The sequence below is a fragment of the Eurosta solidaginis genome, chromosome 2 (assembly GCF_040869045.1).
Source record: "Eurosta solidaginis isolate ZX-2024a chromosome 2, ASM4086904v1, whole genome shotgun sequence".
Lineage (NCBI taxonomy): Eukaryota > Metazoa > Arthropoda > Insecta > Diptera > Tephritidae > Eurosta > Eurosta solidaginis.
This window is the reverse complement of record NC_090320.1, coordinates 204285104-204308585: the sequence shown is the minus strand read 5'-3', so window position 1 is coordinate 204308585 and position 23482 is coordinate 204285104. Positions and strand designations below refer to the sequence as shown.

At 37.7% G+C, this 23482-nt stretch overlaps 1 protein-coding gene across 2 annotated transcripts in view; it reads right to left on the bottom strand.

Annotated features, from left to right (window-relative positions):
• Sfmbt (Scm-related gene containing four mbt domains) overlaps positions 1 to 23482 on the bottom strand; it is a 76053-nt gene that overhangs the window by 37915 nt on the left and 14656 nt on the right. The window contains exons 2-5 of one of the 2 annotated variants that reach the window (XM_067766970.1): positions 20032 to 20282; positions 13894 to 14758; positions 6262 to 6495; positions 5602 to 6132 (exon numbers count right to left, since the gene is read on the bottom strand). In XM_067766970.1, the coding sequence (XP_067623071.1) occupies positions 5602 to 6132; positions 6262 to 6495; positions 13894 to 14758; positions 20032 to 20175 (1774 nt within the window). In that variant the 5' untranslated portion in view covers positions 20176 to 20282. Of the gene's footprint in view, positions 1 to 5601; positions 6496 to 13893; positions 14759 to 20031; positions 20283 to 23482 lie in introns of both variants that reach the window. The other variant, XM_067766969.1, reaches the window with a different exon arrangement.

Genomic DNA, 23482 nt, shown 5'->3' with positions numbered 1-23482 from the left:
ATGATTTCGAAATAGTCCCGAAATGACCCCGTCGATATCCCCGTAGCATCTCGGAAAATATGCAGAAATGATGCCGGAAAGGTCTTCAAATGATCCCCTAATAGTCCCGAAATGATCCCGGACGGATCCCGAAAACTATTCAGAAATGATGCCGGAAGGGCCACCGTGGTGTGATGGGTAGCGTGCTCCGCCTATCACACCGTATGCCCTGGGTTCAACTCCCGGGCAAAGCAACATCAAAATTTTAGAAATAAGATTTTTCAATTAGAAGAAAATTTTTCTAAGCGGGGTCGCCCCTCGGCAGTGTTTGGCAAGCACTCCGGGTGTATTTCTGCCATGAAAAGCTCTCAGTGAAAACTCATCTGCTTTGCAGATGCCGTTCGGAGTCGGCATAAAACATGTAGGTCCCGTCCGGCCAATTTGTAGGGAAAATCAAGAGGACCACGACGCAAATTGGAAGAGAAGCTCGGCCTTAGATCTCTTCGGAGGTTATCGCGCCTTACATTTATTTATTTTTTTTTTAATCTCGGAAAGTATGCAGAAATGATGCCGGAAAGGTCTTCAAATGATCCCCAATATTCCCGAAATGACCCTGACAGGATCCCGGACGGATCCCGAAAACCATCCAGAAATGATCCCGGAAGGGACCCCAAATGATCCCGAAAACGTCACGAAATGACCCCGGCGGAATCCCGGACGTATCCCGAAAACCATACAGAAATGATGTCGGAAAATACCCTAAATGATCCCGAAAAAGTCACGAAATGACCCCGACAGGTTCCCGGACGAACCCCGGGAAATATGCAGAAATGATCCCGAAATAGTCCCGAAATGACCCCGTCGATATCCCCGTAGCATCTCGGAAAATATGCAGAAATGATGCCGGAAAGGTCTTCAAATGATCCCCTAATAGTCCCGAAATGATCCCGGACGGATCCCGAAAACTATTCAGAAATGATGCCGGAAGGGACCCCAAATGATCCCGTATTAGTCGAGAAAAAGTCCCGAAATGACCCCGACGGGATCCCGGACGAACCCCGGAAACTATGCAGAAATGATCCCGAAATAGTCCCGAAATGACCCCGTCGAGATCCCCGACGGATCCCGGAAACTATGCAGAAATGATACCGGAAAGGTCTTCCAATGATCCCCTAATAGTCCCGAAATGATCCCCGACCGATCCCGGAAACTATGCAGAAATGATGCCGGAAAATGATCCCCTAATAGTCCCGAAATGATCCCGGACGGATCCCGAAAACCGTCCAGAAATGATGCCTGAAGGGTCCCCAAATGATCGCGAAATAGTTCCGAAATTATCCCGGAATAGTCCCGAAAATATCACAAAATAACCTCGACGGGATCCCGGACGGAACCCGAAAACTATACAGAAATTATCCGGGAAGGGTCCCAAAATGATCCCGAAATAGTCCCGAATAAGTCCGAAATGACCCCTAATGATCCCGAAAAAGTCACGAAATGACCCCGTCGGGATCTCGGACGGATCCCTAAAACCATCCAGGAATGATTACGGAAGGGACCCAAAATTACCCCGAAAAACTCCCGTAGTGATCCCGGAAACTGTAAAGAATTTATCTCCCAAAGGTACGCAAATTATCCCGAAAATACCCCGACGGGATGCCGGACGGATCCCGAAACCCATCCAGATATGATGCCGGAAGGGTCCCCAAATGATCGCGAAATAGTTCCGAAATTATCCCGGAATAGTCCCGAAAATATCACAAAATAACCTCGACGGGATCCCGGACGGAACCCGAAAACTATACAGAAATTATCCGGGAAGGGTCCCAAAATGATCCCGAAATAGTCCCGAATAAGTCCGAAATGACCCCTAATGATCCCGAAAAAGTCACGAAATGACCCCGTCGGGATCTCGGACGGATCCCTAAAACCATCCAGGAATGATTACGGAAGGGACCCAAAATTACCCCGAAAAACTCCCGTAGTGATCCCGGAAACTGTAAAGAATTTATCTCCCAAAGGTACGCAAATTATCCCGAAAATACCCCGACGGGATGCCGGACGGATCCCGAAACCCATCCAGATATGATGCCGGAAGGGTCCCCAAATGATCGCGAAATAGTTCCGAAATTATCCCGGAATAGTCCCGAAAATATCCCAAAATAACCCCGACGGGATCCCGGACGGAACCCGAAAACTATACAGAAATTATCCGGGAAGGGTCCCAAAATGATCCCGAATAAGTCCCGAAATGACCCCGGCGGGATCCCGGACGGATCCCGAAAAACATCCAGAAATGATCCCGGAAGGGTCTCGATATGACCCTAACGGATTAAAAATAAGGTGAAGCTAATTAAAAAACCAGGTTAATAAGGCAGCAGGCGCGTTGGAGCGAATGAAGAGTTACAAAGAAACATACAGGTAAAGCTAATAAAACCGTGCTAATAAAAACAATTGAAGGGCGGATGGCGGGAGGAGAAGGACCGCTGCTCTTTTTCCAAAAATTGTCTAGATCTCGATTTGTATGTGCCAGATACCAAAAACTATTGATTTAGGAGAAAATATATATTGAGTTATAACATTTTATAGATTTTACACCAGAGGGGAGAAAAACAAAAAGGAATATAAACAAAAAGGCAACTCTCTGAGAGCAATTGTACAGCGAACAACGGAACATTCATATGGCGTAGCAGCTAAAAGGCTTGCACTGATATGAATGTTGGAGATTCGAGTTCAACGCTCAGCTCCCGAAAAGCTAGCTGATGAAGAAGTGAAATTCAGAAACATGTCCTAGTAACCATCGCCGTTTGTAAACTTACAATTTTTCTCTAATATCAATTACAAAAACCATTGTATAAAGCAATATGAGCAAAGCTCGCTAATTAAATACAGATGATTAAAACTTTTATATTATAAATTATCTGATAATTTTTATGTTAAATTAAAAAGTCTCTATGATTCTTACAATTTTGCGTCACTCATAAATGCGGATCTTCGTCCCTTCATCCCATTTTGCGTAAAACAGCTCAATGGGAAAAATGTCCGGTTTTATACTCACACCAAATATTTTTTTTATCTCTGAAACTGACTTCGTGATATCGCAAAATGTAAAGCTGTGCTTCTAAAAATGTGAGGCGTGGCATAACCTGATTAGGGTTCAATTGGTCTTACTTATGACTATCAATAGAAATTTCTCCTAATCCTTCCAAAGACTTTACTCGACTCTGCGCCACGTATGCTTGTCCCTCCTCGAACTCCAAAGTATTTTAATGTCACTTCTACCGGACTGTTTGTAATATTTGTTCCAAAATTAGCCAAATCGGACCACAAATACGAGTATTTTTATTATCTCGATCCTTGCTGCACCTAGCGGGATTGTTTTTTTATAAAGCGATTTCTATTTCTGTATGTAATATGTGTTCCAAATATGAGCCAAATCGGACCACAAATACGATTTTTTGAATATCTCGATCCTTGCCCCACCTAGCGGCGATTTTTTCATAGTTCGCTTTCTATACATGTATGCATTATGTGTTCCAAATATGAGCCAAATCGGACCACAAATACGATTTTTTGAAGTATTTCGATCCATGCTCTAACTATCAGAGTTTCTTTCTTATTATTGCATTGTCATCGGGTTCTGAACTATATTCCAAGTTTCAAGCTTGTAGCTTATCGCGAAGTTACTTAAATTTTAATTACAAAATTCGTGCCGACCGGCCGGCCGCCTGTCAAGTCAAGCTAAATAAAACCGTTTAAAAAGAATTAAGTAACTCACACTCCCATGCAGTGTGCCTCCCCATATAAGTTATGTAAACGTCTCTCGATTTCGCTGAAATTTTATATTTGAGCTTTTTTACATAGGAAGTACAAAAATTTCACTGTTGCTTCTATGTTATATGCAAAAAGGTGACATTTATTCCCACATTGGAAAGGCTACATTTGAAATGTTATATATAAAAAGAAAGGCTAAAGTGTGTGTTATTGGTAGCCGGTGTTTGAAGAGCTGCGCCGGTCGTTGCGTATGCCTCACGCGGTGGTTTGCACATAGGTTTGGTGCGATCGACGCACAGGGTCTCGATATAGGCCAAAACGTGGACCCGGGTACCCCTAGAATGTGTTTATAGAATATGGATATCAAATGAAAGCTGTTGCTGAGAGCTTTAAAGTAATTTTCATGGTGATATTCGATTTAGTCGCATCAACCGACCAAACTGATGTGTGCATGCGAAGCCGAAATAAAGACATGAATTAATAATACCCACATACCTATTTACATACGTCCTATTCGATTTGCCTGAAATTTGGTATATACATAAATTTGCCTATATTAATATTTACGGTCCTTTTTTCCGGGAAGTAGACCAGAGACGGACTGGGACTGGGACTGAGACTCGGAGTGGGACTGAGACTCGGAAGGGGACTGGAACAAATTACATACCACCCTCTGGGACTGGAAATAAAGGATGAAGAAGAATAAGAACTTGAGAGAAGAGAGGAGACTGAAAAATAGATAGAATGAGACGAAGATGGAGATAGATGAAGCGAAAAATACGGAGGGAGGAGTGAATAAAAGGATTAGGAAAAAGTGTAGAGGGGTGAGGGCAGAGTTAGACGGAAAAGCTTATTAAAATGTATGCAGATGGACCACATTTAGGGCAGAACAACGTCTGCCAGGTCTGCTAGTATACTATAAATAAGAAATATGTTACAAAAACTACAACAACAAAAATGCTATATCACCTCAAATGTTAAAAACACGAAAATCTCAAAACGTAATTTTCAAAGAAGTTTCCTTTTTGCACGCAAATTCTCAATTACCATACACTTTTTTTTGTTCTTACCCTGCAAAAATCGTTGGATCATGTGGTCCACTGGAGTACTTACCATTATACTCCACTGTAATGCAGCAATGGATCAACTCATGTTTCTACACGAACATGTTGTAAGCCGCTCATTGCTCGTTTTTAACGATTGTAATCACTACACGATGTTTATAGGACTGTGGTTACTCCATGGATTACTCTGATGTAATGCTGAGCTGGAGTATATGGTCCAGTCCTAGGACATCGCAATGTTAATTGGACCATATTTTTTGTATGAATTGTGGTTAATTTTGGAGCACTCGCTTGGTCCATAGCGAGTACTCCATACATGCATGCATGGAGTACTCGGGATTTTTGCAGGGTATTGCAAAATAATAATTTGATTGAGACTCCCAAACAAAATCCGTTGAAATTAAATTATTTTTTTTGGACTATATTGGAACGATTTTCCGTCATCTCTTGTCAAATTTGGTTTTGAGACAGAAGAGAACTAAAATCGACACTGATGATGGCACAACGCCAAAACCGGTTTGTCTCGAAACCAAATTTGACAAGGGATGACGGAAAATCGTTCCAATCAATATACATCACTTATTTTAATAATTAGTCTCTGCTTTAGTTTTTTTAATAAAGGCTACGGCTTACTTTAGCTTTTGATTTCAGTCACTACAGCCTTTTGACCTTAGCCATAGGCCTAGAAATGAGCAATGCTATTTTTGGTTTTTGATGTCATATTATATTGTATATGAATTAGCCAGTGTAGTCAATAAAATACCACAAACAGTTTCTGACTTACCTTCATAACGCATCAAAGCTTTATAACCACATATATTCAAGATCGTCGCAACCCAAAATGAATGCGGCGTTTGTCCAGGCTGCACTATTTCTGTATTATCACAATCCGTGTTCTCCACCTCTACTTTCATATCAATTCCAATACTATCCCATACCTCATAACCAGGTGCATGGGGAAAACAAGTGACGGGTGCAGCATAGAAATTTACATGTGATAAACGTGACGTCCAATCGTACGAATGTGTGGGATCATACATGCGACGGCGTATACTTATAATTTTTTCCATTTGTGGACACGATGCTGATATACGTTCAAATTTTGGTATTTGTGGCAGGTCCTCTTGAGGCAATACATCACGATACATTTGCAAGGCTCTTGGTGTAGCAACTATACCGCCGCCATCTCCCGTATTTAAACTTATACCACCATCATCTGTTGTAAATGTTAAAGCGCCAGCGCCATCCATGCCAGTCAATTCCGATGACATCAGCGGTTCGTCATAGCCATTGATTTGAGTAATTTTTGATTGGTCTGTGATACGAAAACGATAATTCGAATTCTTAATATGTGCAACACGTAACGCCAACTCAATATCGGAGGAGGATTGTTGAGATTGTGTATCGTGTTGCTGTAGTTGTAGTTGTGAATCGTTGCTATTACCATTGATACTGCATGCTGTGCCGCTAACGCCACCACCATCAACAAAATCATGTGCAGGAGAATTTGAATGAAGTGTTTGTTGTTGCTGCTGCGCACCACCACCACCAGCCATTTTTGTATTGTTGACAACTAGAGAATAAAGTTCACCACGTGCGCAAGACATACTGCAAAAGCGCCGAGATTTTGTATAAAACGTGTGCTTTACACCGATTGCACCACAACGCTCACATACGGCTGCAAAAATAAGCAAAATACATAGAAATGAAATCGAAAGGTCAGTAAAGCCAATTAAATCAATTAATTTTGATTTAAGAGGGGTGGGTGTAGATATACAGAGAGAAATGTTAGAGGCACTAAATCAAAATCAAAATGTATCGTTTTATAAAAATTAAGCGCAGCAAAAAATAAATGCCACGATATTCGGATAAAAGGAGCTGTTTGTGGTTTGAATAAAGCAATTTCCTTATACTATTATTTGGTTGTTTTTGGTTACAGCCGAATAATTTTTAAGATTGAAAAAAAAAAAAACAGAAACAAACAAAATAAGAATGTTAAAACAACTCATGTGAGGACAATCTAGAGTCTAATGTGATTTTAAACTTAAAAAATCGGATTTTTATAAAATGAATATAAATTTGTGTAAATGTAACGTTTAAGGTTTTCTGGTTTATACTTTTAATTAAACAAGAATGAGTTCTAGGCGTTCATACCTACATATCCTTCATAAAAATGGGAGACGCAAAGTGATAGTTCCGCAAGGCCTCATAACTGCCTTCGAACTGGTGCTTATCCTATGCACAGCAGTTGGCAGCTGAGCTATGGAAGATATGTAACAGGATACGTGTTTTCTTACACCCATCATATGGATGACAACACGGCAAGTTCTCATTCGTAAAGGCAAAGAATACCCCAGTTTTCCGCCCACTGTACATGCTGGACAACGCAGGAAAATGTTGCGATAGCCTCCTGAAGCTACGCCTCACTGCAGCAATAGAGGGTGGGAAAGAAGTGCCGAACACATGGTTTCTGTAGAGGGCACTCCACGTTAGATTCCATAGCAGAAGCCATAGACGCAGACATAGTAATATTTGTCACCCGGAACGTAAAAATGCTTTTAATTCAGCCAGATGGGATGACCTGCTGGTGGTAGCATATGCTATATATACCTTGAGGAACTGGTATCTAACGTACGAAAAGATTCACGAGTAATAAAAGTTAAAAATAACAGGCTGAGCATTTCAGAGCTAGCTGCAAGGCCCCGATGCTAGAAAAGCACCTTTCACAGACGATGTGATGCAACGCAATGAGGCGCTGCTGATTTGTTGCGCATACCGCACGGTTTCAATAAAAGTTGTCATGGTTGTGGCGGGGGACGTACCGATATAACTTATCATAAGAATGTTGTTGCCATACAGACATTATTAGAAGCGATCCGACCCGGCACCAGCAGTAGTGCTGCGGAACATGAACACAAACTGGACACAAATTTCGAATTGTTAGATTAAAAAAAAAATGGCACTGAAAACGGCAAAACGTGGAAATCTGTCGGAAAATCGTTTGAATACGCATCATGTAGCAAAATCCCGACAACTCTAAGCAACAAACCTGCCGAATTTCCTATATTTGTAGAAGATGGGGGTAGATCAAATAGCATATTTACGATGCCTTTCCAAAACCATCTATCGATCAACGGAAAAACCGCCTATCTAACAGCGTTTGAATTTTACAGGAGAGCATAAAAACCTCTCTTCAAATGCCGGTGGTTGCGGTTATTATTTTATTTCGTGCCACGGACGAACGGACATGATGGTTTTTTTTTTGTACCTTGAACGTTGTATATCGAATGCTGCGCGGAATTCACCCTATATCGACCGTCGTTTTGAAAACGCCCTATCTCAGACAATGTTTGAATAACGCTCTACTTCACAATTTATTTCAAAAATGACTTATCTCAAAATGTATTGAATTTGAGATAGCGTGTTCTTCAATCGAATTCTGGTATAGAGGTTTTGAGACAAATTCTGTAATAGGGCGTTATTCAAAATTTTTCTGAGATAGGACGTTTTTATACTCAGCTGAGCAGAGCTCACAAAGTATATTAGTTTTGTTCGCATAACGGTACCCCGTAACGGCATAAACTAATCGAGACATAGACTTTTATATATCAAAATGATCTGGGCGAAAAAAGAAATTCATCTAGCCATGTCCGTCCGTCTGTCCGTAAACACGATAACTTGAGTAAATTTATCTTAATGAAATTTGGTATGTAAGTTCCCGGGCACTCATCTCAGATCGCTATTTATAATGAACGAAATCGGACTATAACCACACCCACTTTATCGATATCGAAAATTTCGAAAAACCGAAAAAGTGCGATAATTCATTACTAAAGACGGTTAAAGGGATGAAACTTGGTAGTTGGGTTGACCCTATGACGCAGAATAGAAAATTAGTAAAATTTTGGACAATGGGCGTGGCACCGCCCACTTTTAAAAGAAGGTAATTTAAAAGAAAATTTATCATAACAGGCTTTTCTGATCTAAGTCCGGCGTGCAAATAAAACTAAATTATTCCACTATTTTCCCAACGTTTCGCTAATCTTTGTTAGCATCTTCAGGGGGGTATTTATTTTAAAAAATCCCTGCCACAAACAGAAGTTAAAATTAACAGATAGTTAAATAAGTAAACAATTTTTTAACAAGAAACACTTACACTATTGCATTTCGTATCGAAAACATGAACATAAAACACGAACATAAAACAACAACAAAAACTTTAGTCACTTAAGCATATACATAAATAAACTGTAATCAGTACCCTCTAACCATCATGGTAGTCTTGTCAATACTAAATATCCTTATTTTTATATTTCTAAACATGCTATGTAGGCGGCAGCAATGTTTTCTGTATCCTCGCGTTTGTTCATTGTCTTTTTTCGTCTTTCCATTATCCTCAGGCTTCCAATGTGTATCTTGTTGTTTTTCTCTTTTCTTTGTCTATGATTTTCGCATTTTTAAAATCAGCTGTATGACCACTTGTCAACATATGCTGTGATAACGCTGTGCTGGTCTTTTGTTTTTTTATGTCAGCTTCATGTTCTCCCAGTCTAACAGCTAAGGCTCGCTTTGTTGTGCCAATATATATTTTATCGCATTTTTCATTTTCTATTATCCAAATACATTGGAGAGATTCTAAAGACATTAATTTCGGATAAATATAATATTAAAAACTCTTTTAACCTCAAAGATAGGTTGTCTGAAATATGTGTATGTGACGAAGATATTTTAGTGTCATTTGACGTCGTATCATTATTTACAAACATACCAACGACGTTAGCTTCTAAAACAATTTCAAACAAATGGGACAAAATACAAGCCATTTCTAACATTCCCAAAACAAAATTTCAAGATATGTTAGACTTCTGCATAAAGCAAAACAACTATTTTATATTTGATGGCGATTTGTATACACAAACCTTTGGAATGCCCATGGGCAATCCAACTTCTCCCACCATTGCGGACATCTTCATGGATGACGTGTTGGACAATACTATTCTAAAGCTAAAGCAAGAACACAATATAGAAATAAAATTTATATGCAAATATGTAGACGTCATTTTCGCTGTAATTAAACGCAACGATGCCAACACAATTCTTGAAAATTTAAACAAATACCATGACAAATTAAAATTTACAATGGAAATAGAAGTAAACTCCAAAATTCCATTTCTTGACGCATGCATTCACAGGGAAAATCAAAATCTTCTACTTGACTGGCATACAAAACCTACTTCTTCTGGACGACTAATAAATTATTTATCATCACAGCCCACAAAATATAAGATCAATACAGCCAAAAATTTATTACACAAGATACTGACCATAAGCCATGAAAAATTCCAAGACGCTAATATAGACAAAATATATAGAATCCTAAGAAAAAACCATTACCCAATAAATTTAATACGCGAATTTATAGACCAGGAGACCATGAAAAACAACAACCAACCCGATAAACGAACATGTACTGAAGTACAAACACAAAAGAAATTCTACAGCGTTACATACATTCCAAAATTGACAGAAAATATTCATCACAATATAGCAACAACACAACACACAACCCTTGCTTACAAATCAAACCACACTGTCTCTACAATATATACAAAAACAAAACACCCTATACAGCCTCAACAACAAAACAACGTTATATACGAGATCAAATGCAAAGGAAGAGAAAATGAAAAATGCGATAAAATATATATTGGCACAACAAAGCGAACCTTAGCTGTTAGACTGGGAGAACATGAAGCTGACATAAAAAAACAAAAGACCAGCACAGCGTTATCACAGCATATGTTGACAAGTGGTCATACAGCTGATTTTAAAAACGCGAAAATCATAGACAAAGAAAAGAGAAAAACAACAAGATACACATTGGAAAGCCTGAGGATAATGGAAAGACGAAAAAAGACAATGAACAAACGCGAGGATACAGAAAACATTGCTGCCGCCTACATAGCATGTTTAGAAATATAAAAATAAGAATATTTAGTATTGACAAGACTACCATGATGGTTAGATGGTACTGATTACAGTTTATTTATGTATATGTTTAAGTGTCTAATGTTTTTGTTGTTGTTTTATGTTCGTGTTTTATGTTCATGTTTCTTGTTAAAAAATTGTTTACTTATTTAACTATCTGTTAATTTTAACTTCTGTTTGTGGCAGGGATTTTTTAAAATAAATACCCCCTGAAGATGCTAACAAAGTTTAGCGAAACGTTGGGAAAATAGTGGAATAATTTAGTTTTATTTGCACGCCGGACTTAGATCAGAAAAGCCTGTTATGATAAATTATATTTAAAAAGAGAACTGATCGCAATATACAAGTAATTTAAAAGTTTTTCAAGCTGTAATTTGGCAGCTGAGTATGTAATGTTCAGTTACACCCGAACTTAACCTTCGTTACTTGTTAATATTATAAATTAATTATTTTAAAGTGTTACATATTACTTTTAAACGATTGAAGTTATAAAGCCACTTTGCAGTAGGAAGTCACACATTAGATCTGGAGATCATCCACAAAAATCCAATGGAAGCCGCCGTTAAGTGGACATTTGAGAAAAAACTTTAGACCTACGTAGAAAACGACAAAACATGGATATTTAAAGACGAATATAAACAAATATTGGTAACTTCGAATTTTTATGAGAAAATATTTATGTAAAAATACTTGTCAAAAAGCTTTACCGTCATCGTTACTATCTCCTTCAATTACCACGCATATATATTTTCTGTGTGCAAAAAGCATGTTGTTCAGTTAGTTTTCTTCGATTTCCCAACACTTAATTGTAGTTACGTGGTTAAGGAATAAACGGGATGATATGTTTTGGAATTATAAATTTCAGAGTTTAGTAAGACGGGATAAAGTAAGCAATCCGAAAATGTAATTGAACTTGAACTTGTTTATGGTGGGTTTGGTTATTATCCAATTTCGCGCCACAAGGCGAATCTTTGTGCCAAATTTCGTTCCAACATCTTAATTTTTTTTAAGTTGTCGTCGCGGACGAACGGATATGATTTTTGATTTTTTATAAGCAGAGCTAACAGTATATTAATTTTGTTCGCATAACGGTACCCTGTAACGGCATAAACTAATAGAGATAGATATAGACTTCTATATATCAAAATGATCTGGGCGAAAAAAGAAATTCATTTAGCCATGACGGTCCGTCCGTAAACACGATAAATTGAGTAAATTTTGAGGTATCTTGATAAAATTTGGTATGTAAGTTCCTAAAATGAACGGAATCGGACAATAACCACGCCCACTTTTTCGATATCGAAAATTTCGAAAAACCGAAAAAGTGCGATAATTCACTACCAATGACGGATAAAGCGATGAAACTTGGTAGGTGGGTTAACCTTATGACGCAGAACAGAAAATTAGCAAAATTTTGGACAAGCAATGCAAGCTGTAATTTGGCAGTCGTTGAAGATATCATGATGAAATTTGGCAGGAACGTTACTCCTATTACTATATGTGTTCTAAATAAGAATTAGCAAAATCGGATGACGAACAGGCACACTCTTTAAAAAAAAATTTTTTTAAAACCAAGTTTTAACAAAAATTTAATATTTTTACAGTATATAAGAAAATTATGTCAACATTCAACTCCAGTAATATGGTGCAACAAAATACAAAAATAAAAGAAAATTTCAAAATGGGCGTGGCTCCGCCCTTTTTCATTTAATTTGTCTATAATACTTTTAATGCCATAAGTCGAACAAAAATTTACCAATCCTTGTGAAATTTGGTAAGGGCATAGCTTCTATGACGATAACTGTTTTCTGTGAAAATGGGAGAAATCGGTTGAAGCCACGCCCAGTTTTCATACACAGTCGACTGTCTGTCCTTCCACTCGGCCGTTAACACGATAACTTGAGCAAAAATCGATATATCTTTACTAAACTTAGTTTACGTACTTATCTGAAATGGGCGAACACCGACTATGACCACGACCACTTTTCGATATCGGAAATTTCCAAAAATGAAAAAAAATTCCATAATTCTATACCAAATACGAAAAAAGGGATGAAACATGGTGACTGGATTGGTTTTTTGACGCAAAATATAACTTTAGAAAAAACTTTGTAAAATGGGTGTGTCACCTACCATATTAAGTCGAAGAAAATGAAAAAGTTCTGCACGGCGAAATCAAAAGCCCTTGGAATCATGGCAGGAATACTGTTCGTGGTATTACATATACAAATAAATTAGAGATACCCGACAGATGATGTTCTGGGCCACCCTGGTCCACATTTTGGTCGATATATCGAAAACGCCTTCACATATACAACTGAGGGCCACTCCCTTTTAAAACCCCCATTAATACCTTTAATTTGATACCCATATTGTACAAACACATTCTAAAGTCACCCCGGGGCCATTTTTATGGCGATATCTCTAAAAGTCGTCCATCTATAGAACTAAGGCCCACTCCCTTTTAAAATACTCATTAACACCTTTCGGTTGATGCCCATATCGTACAAACACATTCTAGAGTCACCCTAGGTTCATTTTCCTATATGGCGATTTTCTATTATTTTGTCTCCAAAGCTCTCAGCTGAGTATGTAATGTTCGATTACACCCGAACTTAGCCTTCCTTACTTGTTTACATTGAACATTGTTTATGGTAATTTATATCTACTTTAAAAATTTCAAAGTGTTACAACCTACTTCTGATTTATTAAAGTTAAAGCACACTATGCAGTTTTAAGTCAAACATTAGGCCTGGGTCATCCAAAAAAATTCGATGAAGCCCGTCATGAAGGCCGGCTACTTTCACCAAATATGTTGCTATATTTAAGTGCACTTTTTTTGGGAAAAACTAGACCTACTTAGAGAACGACAGAACATGGGTATTTTAAGACGAAAATTGCCAAATTCGGTCGCGGTTAATTTACATGTATATTTGTTAAATAGCAAATAATAAAACGGTAATATATTTAAAAATGCGAATTACTAAGACATTTTTCAAGCGAAATTGACATTTTGCAAATTCGGCGAAAGAAACAGCCGAAGTTCGGTCGTTCTCTAGTTAAAAAATAATCAAAAAACAAAACATACCCATGCCATCTTTTTGAATTGGTATAACCGATGGATCTATATTCCCCTTATATGCTATTGGTGTCTTTAGTACTAAGCCTGGCCTATTGACCGGCTCAATTTTGCGGGTCTTACGTTGCGATGAGCGATGATGCCCTGATCCGCCACCTATACCATTACCAACACCAAGGCCTCTTGATGAGGTCGGCGCATTTGTGTGTAGAGCCATAGATGTGGCGCAAGGCACCAACACCTCATCGCCACTATCGTTCATTAATTTATGCGTGCTATCCAAAGGCACCAATACACCATTCTCATCCATGCCATGCGAATGTGCAATATCAACGCCTCCACTACTTCCATCTTGCATATCTCTCTCATCAGCCATAAATTCTGTACCATCATACGAATTCGAATCGGTCATCATAACAAAATCATCAATATTAATAATTTCTTGCTTTGGTGTCAAACCGTCATCATAGCTGCCATCATCCAATTGATCGTATATGGGCTGTGATTCATCGGCTTGTATAAATTGTGGTGCTAAGGTTTTATCTACAATGCTGACACTGCTGCAACTGCCATTGTTGCCGCCACCAACACCACCACCACCACCACCACTACCACCACCTATTACTTCACCAGCAACTCCAACACCGCTACCATCATCATCATCAATCACTTCTGTATAATTTTGAAAAACAGCTGCTGCCGATTGTTGCAGCAATTGCTGATGCAAACCACCTACTTGTGCCAATCCATAAATATCGTTAGAGTTAGCCGCTATGAGTGCTGTTGGTTGTACACCTAATGCGGCTGCCGCTGCTGCTGCTGCCGCCTGACCACTAAAATCCCCCCCAACAATGCTCATCATTGGATTCAAATCCTTATATTTGATAAAAACAGGTAAACGAGCGCGCACATAAGTTTGTATTATTTTGGTATTATAATAAATAAAACGTGTGTATATAAAAAATATATAAATATATTTTTTTGTTTAGTAATTAACGACGGTTTAATTTCATTTTCATTGAATAATAGTGTTTAAAAAGAATTATTAACGCGAAATTATGTTATTGAAGCCGTAATAGTTTTTTTTTCAAATTTCGAATTGTTAAAATTTAATTTATTTGTTTTTGGGGAGGAGTAAATGATCAAACACAGCAAGAAAAAAATATATGAAAAGAAAAAAGATTTTTTAGAAATAAATGAGTGAAATTATAGTAAATAAGATGCAATTGAAGATTTAAATAATTCAATTGTAAATGAAATACATACGATTCCAAATGTTCCATATTGCCATTGATTTTGTGTATGTACTTATATATATCAGGGACGGAAAATAATAATTTTTTTTCGGAGCCGAAAAAGTCCTGGTCAAAAAATTGTCCTAGGTGAAAATGTTTGAGTTTCCAGGTATCCCTATAGCAATATCATATCGAACCATGCATCCTTTTTATTTTTCGAACTTTTTCCATAAAAGTCCACTTATAAAAGTAAAATCTGTATTTTTATTCTTTGAGTCCGATAGAACTAGTTAAACTCGGACTTATAAAAATAAAAGTCCGGAAATAAAAATTAAATCCGGACTTTTATTTTTTAAGGCCAAAATAAAACTCCGGCTTGATAACAAAGAAGCGGCTTATCCGAATTAAAAAAATTTGGTACCAATCGATTCTCCTGGATTCCTAAAATTTAAAACATTATGGACTTTTGAAAATTTATGTTAATTATACTAGAAATTTCTCATAAACAAACTATATCGAAAATATCGTAGTATAAATAGTGAACTTGCAGTGGATTTTTGCAATAATTTTCGTTCCAATACAATTATTAGAGTGAAAATTGGTACACCACATTCTGCTATGATGGGAAGGTTTTCTGAAGTGGGTGTAATCGGTCAGTAGCCACGCCTCTTTCTGTATATAGAAATTTCCGCACAAAACATGCGATATTTGAGTATCCAAAGAAGCCACGTTATTTAAATTTGGTATGTAAATTACTGACATCGTATGTAGTTTATCCACATAATTTTTTTGGACAATGGGCGTGGCACCGCCTACTTTCCAAATATGATTTTTTGGACTTTGATCTATGTTTTTGCAAATTGGAAAGCGAAGTTTACATTTCTATTTGTAAATACCGACAGAAAAATTTTAAAATCGAATTAAAGTCACACCCACTTGTATATAAAAATATCAAAACTGGCTACTTTAATTCATTGCTAAATACGTGAATATGTCAGAGTTATTTCGGGACTATTGCAGCATCATTTGGGGATCCTTCCGGTATCATTTTTGGATGACTTTCGGGATCCCGTCAGGGTCATTTCGTGACTTTTTCGGGTTCATTTGGGGATCCTTCCGGCATCATATCTGGATAGTTTTCGGGATTTGTCCGGGATCCCGTCGGGATTATTTCGGGACTATTTCGATATCATTTTGGGACCCTTCCGGGATCATTTAAGGACCCTTCGAAACCGGTAGTTCAGCATACTACATGTCAAATTTAAATAACGTGGCTTCTTTAGATACTCAAATATCGCATGTTTTGTGCGGAAATTTCTATATACAGAAAGAGGCGTGGCTACTGACCTATTACGCCCATTTCAGAAAACCTTCCCATCATAGCAGAATGTGGTGTACCAATTTTCACTCTAATAGTTTTATTGGAACGAAAATTATTGCAAAAATCCACTGCAAGTTCACTATTTATACTACGAGATTTTCGATATAGTTTGTTTATGAGAAATTTCTAGTATAATTAACATAAATTTTCAAAAGTCCATAAGGTTTTTAATTTTAGGAATCCAGGAGAATCGATTGGTACCAAACTTTTTTAATTTGGATAGGCCCTTTCTTTGTTATCCAGCCGGACTTTTATTTTGGCCTTAAAAATAAAAGTCCGGATTTAACATTTATTTCCGGACTTTTATTTTTAAAAGTCCGAGTTTCACCAGTTCTATCGGACTCAGGTAATAAAAATCCGAAAATAATTTTTATCTTGATCCAAATATATTAAAAGTCCAAAATTAATAGTTTTGCAAGGAATTATATTATAAAAGGAATAACAGTTTCGGCCCCTGATATATACTTATAACACCGCGTTACACACATTCTGTCCTATGAACCAAATATAATTTTTCGGAAAGGGGAGAAAAAATAAAAATACACGTGTATCGGCGATTTTAATGTACACGTCAGAATTTTTTTTTATGTATAAAGTATAAAGCTCGTAGAGTCCGTCTGTCCGCCTGTGTGAAAGACTTTGTATCGATTTTTAACCCTTTTTCCGTGATCCAATCGAGCTGAATTTTTGCAGTCAGACTCGTGGAAATGTCTGTATTACGTAAAATTTTTTAAAAAATAGATTTTTATCAATTCTCAGATTTTCCTGAATTAAAAAAAATTTCTTTTTACTTTTTTCGGCATAACTTGAAGGGACTCCAAATTTTTAAACTACTAAAGCGTTCCTAAAAAAAAAAATTGTTTTTCGACCCATCCTACTCCATATATTTGTAGTTTATCAATAGCATAATAATAACACTAAACTGTTTATGAATTTTACAACACTTACAATTGGTATGACAGATGAAATGAAATTAATTGCAGTCAATATTGCATCATTTAAATTCGTTTAATTTATTGTTTGATACAACACACTCTGTGCCGTTTGTGTGTTTGTTCTGATCAGCTGACAGTTGTGCCACTAGGAGAGGTATACCTTGACAAAACGTTTTTCTATATATTTCATTTGAGAAAAAATGCAGTGCCCAACTCGAAATAATAAGATTCATATAGGTATTTTTTTAAGAAGGCATTCAGTAACTTAATTTTTTTTAATGAATTGTAGGATTTAAGGTGTTTTCAATGGTCCGCAGATAAAAAAAGTAGTTGCAAGTTATGAATTTTCATCAAAATTGAATGCTATCGAACAACGTGCATGGAAAGGCACAGTTGCCGTTATTGAGCAGTTTCTTGGCAACAAACGAGCTGCCAATTATAAAAATATTGTTGCAGAAATGATTTCGGCATATGGAGAAATGGGCATATTAATGTCGCTAAAGATCCATTTCCTTCACAATCATTTAGATTTTTTCCCTGATGATTTAGGAGCTTGTAGCTATGAGCATGGCGAAAGGTTCCATCAGGACTTTGCGGCTATTGAAAAGCGCTTTAAAGGACAAGATTTTACGCATATGATTGGCGAATACTATTGGTTTTTTGTCGCGATACTGACACAAATGCTTACAAACTCAAAAATAAAAGGCCTGCGTTTTTTTAAAAGCATTGCAATTTTTTATTTTAATATAATAAAATTAATAAAAAAAAAAATTCGGTTTTTTAATGAGCTGAAACCGTTATAAAAAACCGGTAACCATTTAAAAAAAAAAAATCAGGAAAATCTGAGAATTGATAAAAATTCATTTTTTAAAAAATTGTATGTGATACACAGGCATCTCCACGAGTCTGCCTGCAAAAATTTAGCGCGATTGGATCACGGAAAAAGGGTTGAAAATCTATCCAAAATCTTTCACACAGGCGGACAAACGGATACTACGAGCTTTATACTTTATACATAAAAAAACAAGTAAAGGTGTCTAAGTTCGGGTGTAACCGAACATTAAATACTCAGTGTGAACTTCAATTGCACATTTCATTTCAGATAAATTACTATTCTACATAACACGTGGCACCGCCCGTTTAAAAAAAATTTCTCCCCATTCTTACAATAAAGCTTGATAAATGAAATATCATTGATTCTAGTCTACGACCCTTTTAGACCTGTTTTATATCTAAGTTTCCGTGGTCTTTAACCGATCCCGTTTTTTTTTTAGAAATATTTTCTGCTATAAGGAAAATATGTGTACACAATTTCATTACGATATGTTAATTTTTCTTCGAGTTATGGCTCCCGAAACATAGAAAATTGCTTAGTAATAAAAAGGGCGGTGCCACACCCATTTTCAAAAATTTTAGTTTTTTTCCAATTTAATGTTATAACTCAATTTAGAAAGTAAAATTCTATTGATACAAAGCTCTTTTTCTCTAAGATATAGCTTATTATTTTCGGCTACGACCCTTTTAAAAATCTTTTATATAAAAGTGGGCGTGGTCTTTAACCGATCGCGTCCATTTTTTGTAGAAATATTTCCTGCTATGTGGAAAATTTGTGTACCCAATTTTATTACGATCCGTTAATTTTTCTTCGAGTTATGGCTCCCGAAACATAGAAAATTGCTTAGTTATAAAAGGGGCGGTGCCACCCCCATTTTTTTAAATTTGAAGTTTTTCCTATTTACTTGGGAAATTTCATCATTTACTTGGGAAATGAAATACCATTGATATAAAGCCGTTTTTTGCAAAGATATAGCTTATTTTATTCGTCCACGGCCCTTTTAAAAATCTTTTATATAAAATTGGGTGTGGTCCTTAACCGATTTCGTTAATTTTTCTTCAAAGCGTTCCTTATAGTAAAGGCAACCTCTCTGCCGAAATTTGTTACGATAGGTTTAGCAATTTTTGATTTTAAACAAAATTTTCCAAATTTTTATCAATAGTCTCAATATCAGTCCACATGTCAAATTTCAACATTCTAGGTGTATTATTTACTAAATTATCAAGTTTTTTGTGTTTTCCAAAATGTTATATATATAAAAAGTGGTGTGGTTATCATCCGATTTCCCTCATTTCCAATACCAATCTATTCTGAGTCCAGATGAGCTCGTGTACCAAATTTGGTGATGATATCTCAATATTTAATCAAGTTATCGTGTTAACGGACAGACGGACGCATGCCTCAATCAAATTTTTTTTTCGTAACTGATAATTTTGATATATGGAAGTCTATATCTATCTCGATTCCTTTATACCTGTACAACCAACCGTTATCCAATCAAAGTTAATATACTCTGTGTGCAAAGCACGCTGAGTATAAAAATTCTGACGTGTACATGAAAATCGCCGATAAACGTGTATTTTTATTTTGTCTCCCCTTTTCGTAAAAGTATATTTGATTCATAGGACAGAACAAACGCTCCTTTTTGTAACGCAGTTTAAGTATTTTTGTTTAACATCCGCAAAATTTACGATGGAAGTGTGTGTTTGGTGAAACAAGAGGTAATCATAGGTGTTGTTGTTTCTATTTTCTAATACGCACCATTGTTTGTTGGTGTGAACTTAAATCATCCATTACAGAAAGTCCCACAGATGAATGTCCAAAGTATGAGTTTGCGTCCTCTATGGTAATGCGTTCCGGATTATAGTGACTCATCCACATCATACGCAGCTCCGAAGGATTCATTTTAAGAAACGCTTAATATAAGCTTCTCATCTATGACTCTTTTTGTTAGGAGTTTCCGAATGAATGGGTAGATAGATTTATTAAATAAAGCCAAAAAATGTATGTACCTAAGATCAAATATGAAAGGAAATAGTATTAGTTACCATACAAATTATTATAAGACAATTTTTTAATATCAAATATAATTAGTTTGGCGCTGGAATGCATTGTTACAAGCCGACTTTTGCTGTGCTGAACGAAATCAAATGACCTCTCTGAAGTTGGAAAGACAACTTTTACGCGGAAAAAAAAATACCTATTGGGTAAATTGCCGTGAATTTGCCGTAATTTATCCGTGAAACAAAAAAATTTGCCGCGACTATATTTTAGAAGTTAGTGTCCCACCCTTAGAAAACCACCTTAGAGACGAGTTAGGAAAATAAATTTGAATTTGCCGTAGATAAGTGGCATATTTTATAAATACGAAAAAAAATTAATATTTTTATGGTGCCCCCAAACTTTTCGAATTTATTAAAATTATTTTCTGAGGGCGGCACGCTAACTTCACATGAAGATGGCGTGCCAGTTGATGTTTTCTAAAAATGGCCACGGCAATTTTTTGTTTCAAGGATAATTCACGGCAAATTTACGGCAATTTCTTCTGTAGGAATTATTTCCCGAACTGGTTCCAAAGTGGTTTTCGAAAAGTGGCACGCTAACTTCACCATAAAAAAAAATGAATTTCTTTTTTCGAATTTATAAAATATGCAACTTATCTACGGCAAATTTACGGCAAATTCACGTGGAAGAATTTCCTAACTGGCCAAAGTGGTTTTCTGAGCTAACTTCACTCGATATTTTCTAAAATATAGTCGCGGCAAATTTTTGTTTCACGGATAAATTGCGGCAAGGTAGGTAGGTTGAACTGGCCGGTCCATGAGGACCTCACATAGACTAATTGAGTCCATAGTGTTACCAGAAGTTTGTTTTAACGACCAAACTGAAAAGCCCTATCAAAAACCAGGACCTATATTATAAAATAACTCCGTTCTCTTGGCAAATACTAGAAGCTTCCTAGGACTTAAGCCACTTGCTGCTTCTAGATCTGACAGCTGTATCACTCCTAATAGCTGGGGTCTTAGCCTGGAAAGTGCAGGGCACGATCACAGAACGTGCTCGATCGTTTCCTCCTCCAACCCGCACTTCCTACATGTGCTATCACTGACCAAGCCTAGTTTAAAGGCATGTGACACCAGAAGACATTGTCCAGTCAGAATACCCGTCATGAGTCTACAGTCCTCGCTTTTTAATTATAGGAGCAACTGTGTTAGTCTAAGGTTGTAAGACCTACACATAATCTTCGACACTTTACAGCCCCGCGCTTGAGCCCACGCCTTTCCCGCTTGGTCGATCATGTGCACCTCTCGACTTCGCTTAATCTCGCCCAATCTAATTGGGACATCTACGGAGCAAGCTTCAAGGAATGCGCCATTTTTAGCTAGTTCGTCCGCTTTTTCATTCCCATCTATTCCCATATGCCCTGGGACCCAATATAGATGTATGCATCTCCCTGTCCCGATTCTCTCCAGAGACTGCTTACACTCTAACACGCATTTAAATGCTGAGCTATGCGAGATTATTGCCTTAATTGCTGCTTGACTGTCAATATAAAAGCTAACACGGTTGCAGCTTAAGCTATTCCTGGGTTTCTACTGCTGTGGTTACGGCTAATATTTCCGCTTGGTAAACGCTACAGTAATCCGGCAGCCTGTAGGATCTGCTTATTTCCTGATCAGCGCAGTATATCGCAGACCCTACTCCTTCCACTACTTTGGAACCATCGGTGTACACATGTATCGCCTCGTCCTCCATTTGCGCACACTTGCGTCCACCGTCCACCTCTATTATGGCCTTAAGATCTCCCTCGAAGCGCAGGTAGGGAATCATGTAGTCTGTTCGTCTTGTGACTGAGGACGCTATACTACTATGGCCATATGGTCGGCGCTCAAGCTGCCCCGAAGCATCGAGCCTGGTTGCGGTCGTTAACGCTTTGTTCTTTGCTACCAGGTCTACAGGTGGGATGTGCAAAATGGCATACAGTGCAGCCGTCGGGGTTGTTTTCAGGGCTCCCGTAATGCTAAGCATCGATACTCTGCATACCCCCCCCCCCCCCCCCTAATTTTTTGAGGTATGTTGTTTTTTGTGTGGCTTTCCACCAAACAAGAACTCCATAGTATAGAATAGGGCTTACAATCGCTGTACACTCCAGCATTTTTACATGCATAGAGTGCCGTTGAGGCCTTCTTGACCCTCTCCTCCACGTTGAGCTTCCATGACAGCTTACTGTCTAGGATGATTCCTAAATATTTTGTGCAAGGTTTCTCCTGTAAGGTCACCCCTCCTAGCTTAGGCCTGGTCCAATTTGGCATCTTGTACCTTATGTATCGATTACCGACGCATCAACAAGTTAACGAAAACGGAGAACTTTCCGGTCCCAAATATCGAAGAAAGGCTGCAAGAGGCCAAACGTTTTCGTTATTTTTCTTCGCTCGATCTGAATAGTGGCTACTACCAAATCGCAATGGCACCCGATAGTAAAAAATTCACCGCATTTATTACCACCGACGGATGGTACGAGTTCAAACGTATGCCGTTTGGGCTTAAGAACGCACCAGCAGTTTTTAATCGACTCATGGTCGAAATACAAAAACGAGTGAAGAAAGGCGACATGCTTCACTACATGGACGACATCCTGATTGGCAGCAACTCTTTCGAAGAAATGTACGATAAACTTTCCCGAACACTTCAAGTGTTACGATCATGTGGACTCACACTAAACGTCAATAAGTGTGAATTGTTCAAACAAACCATCACATTCTTAGGACATCAACTACATCCTACAGGCATCAGTCCAGGAGAAGTTAAGACAAATGCAATCGCCAACTTTCCGCCACCACGAAACGTCACCGAAGTACGCAAGTTCTTAGGTCTTAGCGGCTATTTTCGCAAGTTTGTCGCCGGATATTCCATCATATCCGAACCGTTACGTAAGTTACTACGCAAGAATACAAAATTCGTATGGGGAGAACAACAAGAATCAGCATTTAACAAATTGAAACACATGCTCATCTCAAAACCAACAATGGTGAGCTACCGCATCGATGCCGATCACGAACTACATACAGACGCCAGTTCCATTGGCCTTGCCAGCGTCCTAATGCAAGCCGAGAAAGGGCAACTCCAGCCGATTGCATACTTTAGTCGATCCACTACAGATAACGAGAAGCGTTTCCACAGTTATGAGCTGGAAGCTTTGGCGGTCGTGGAA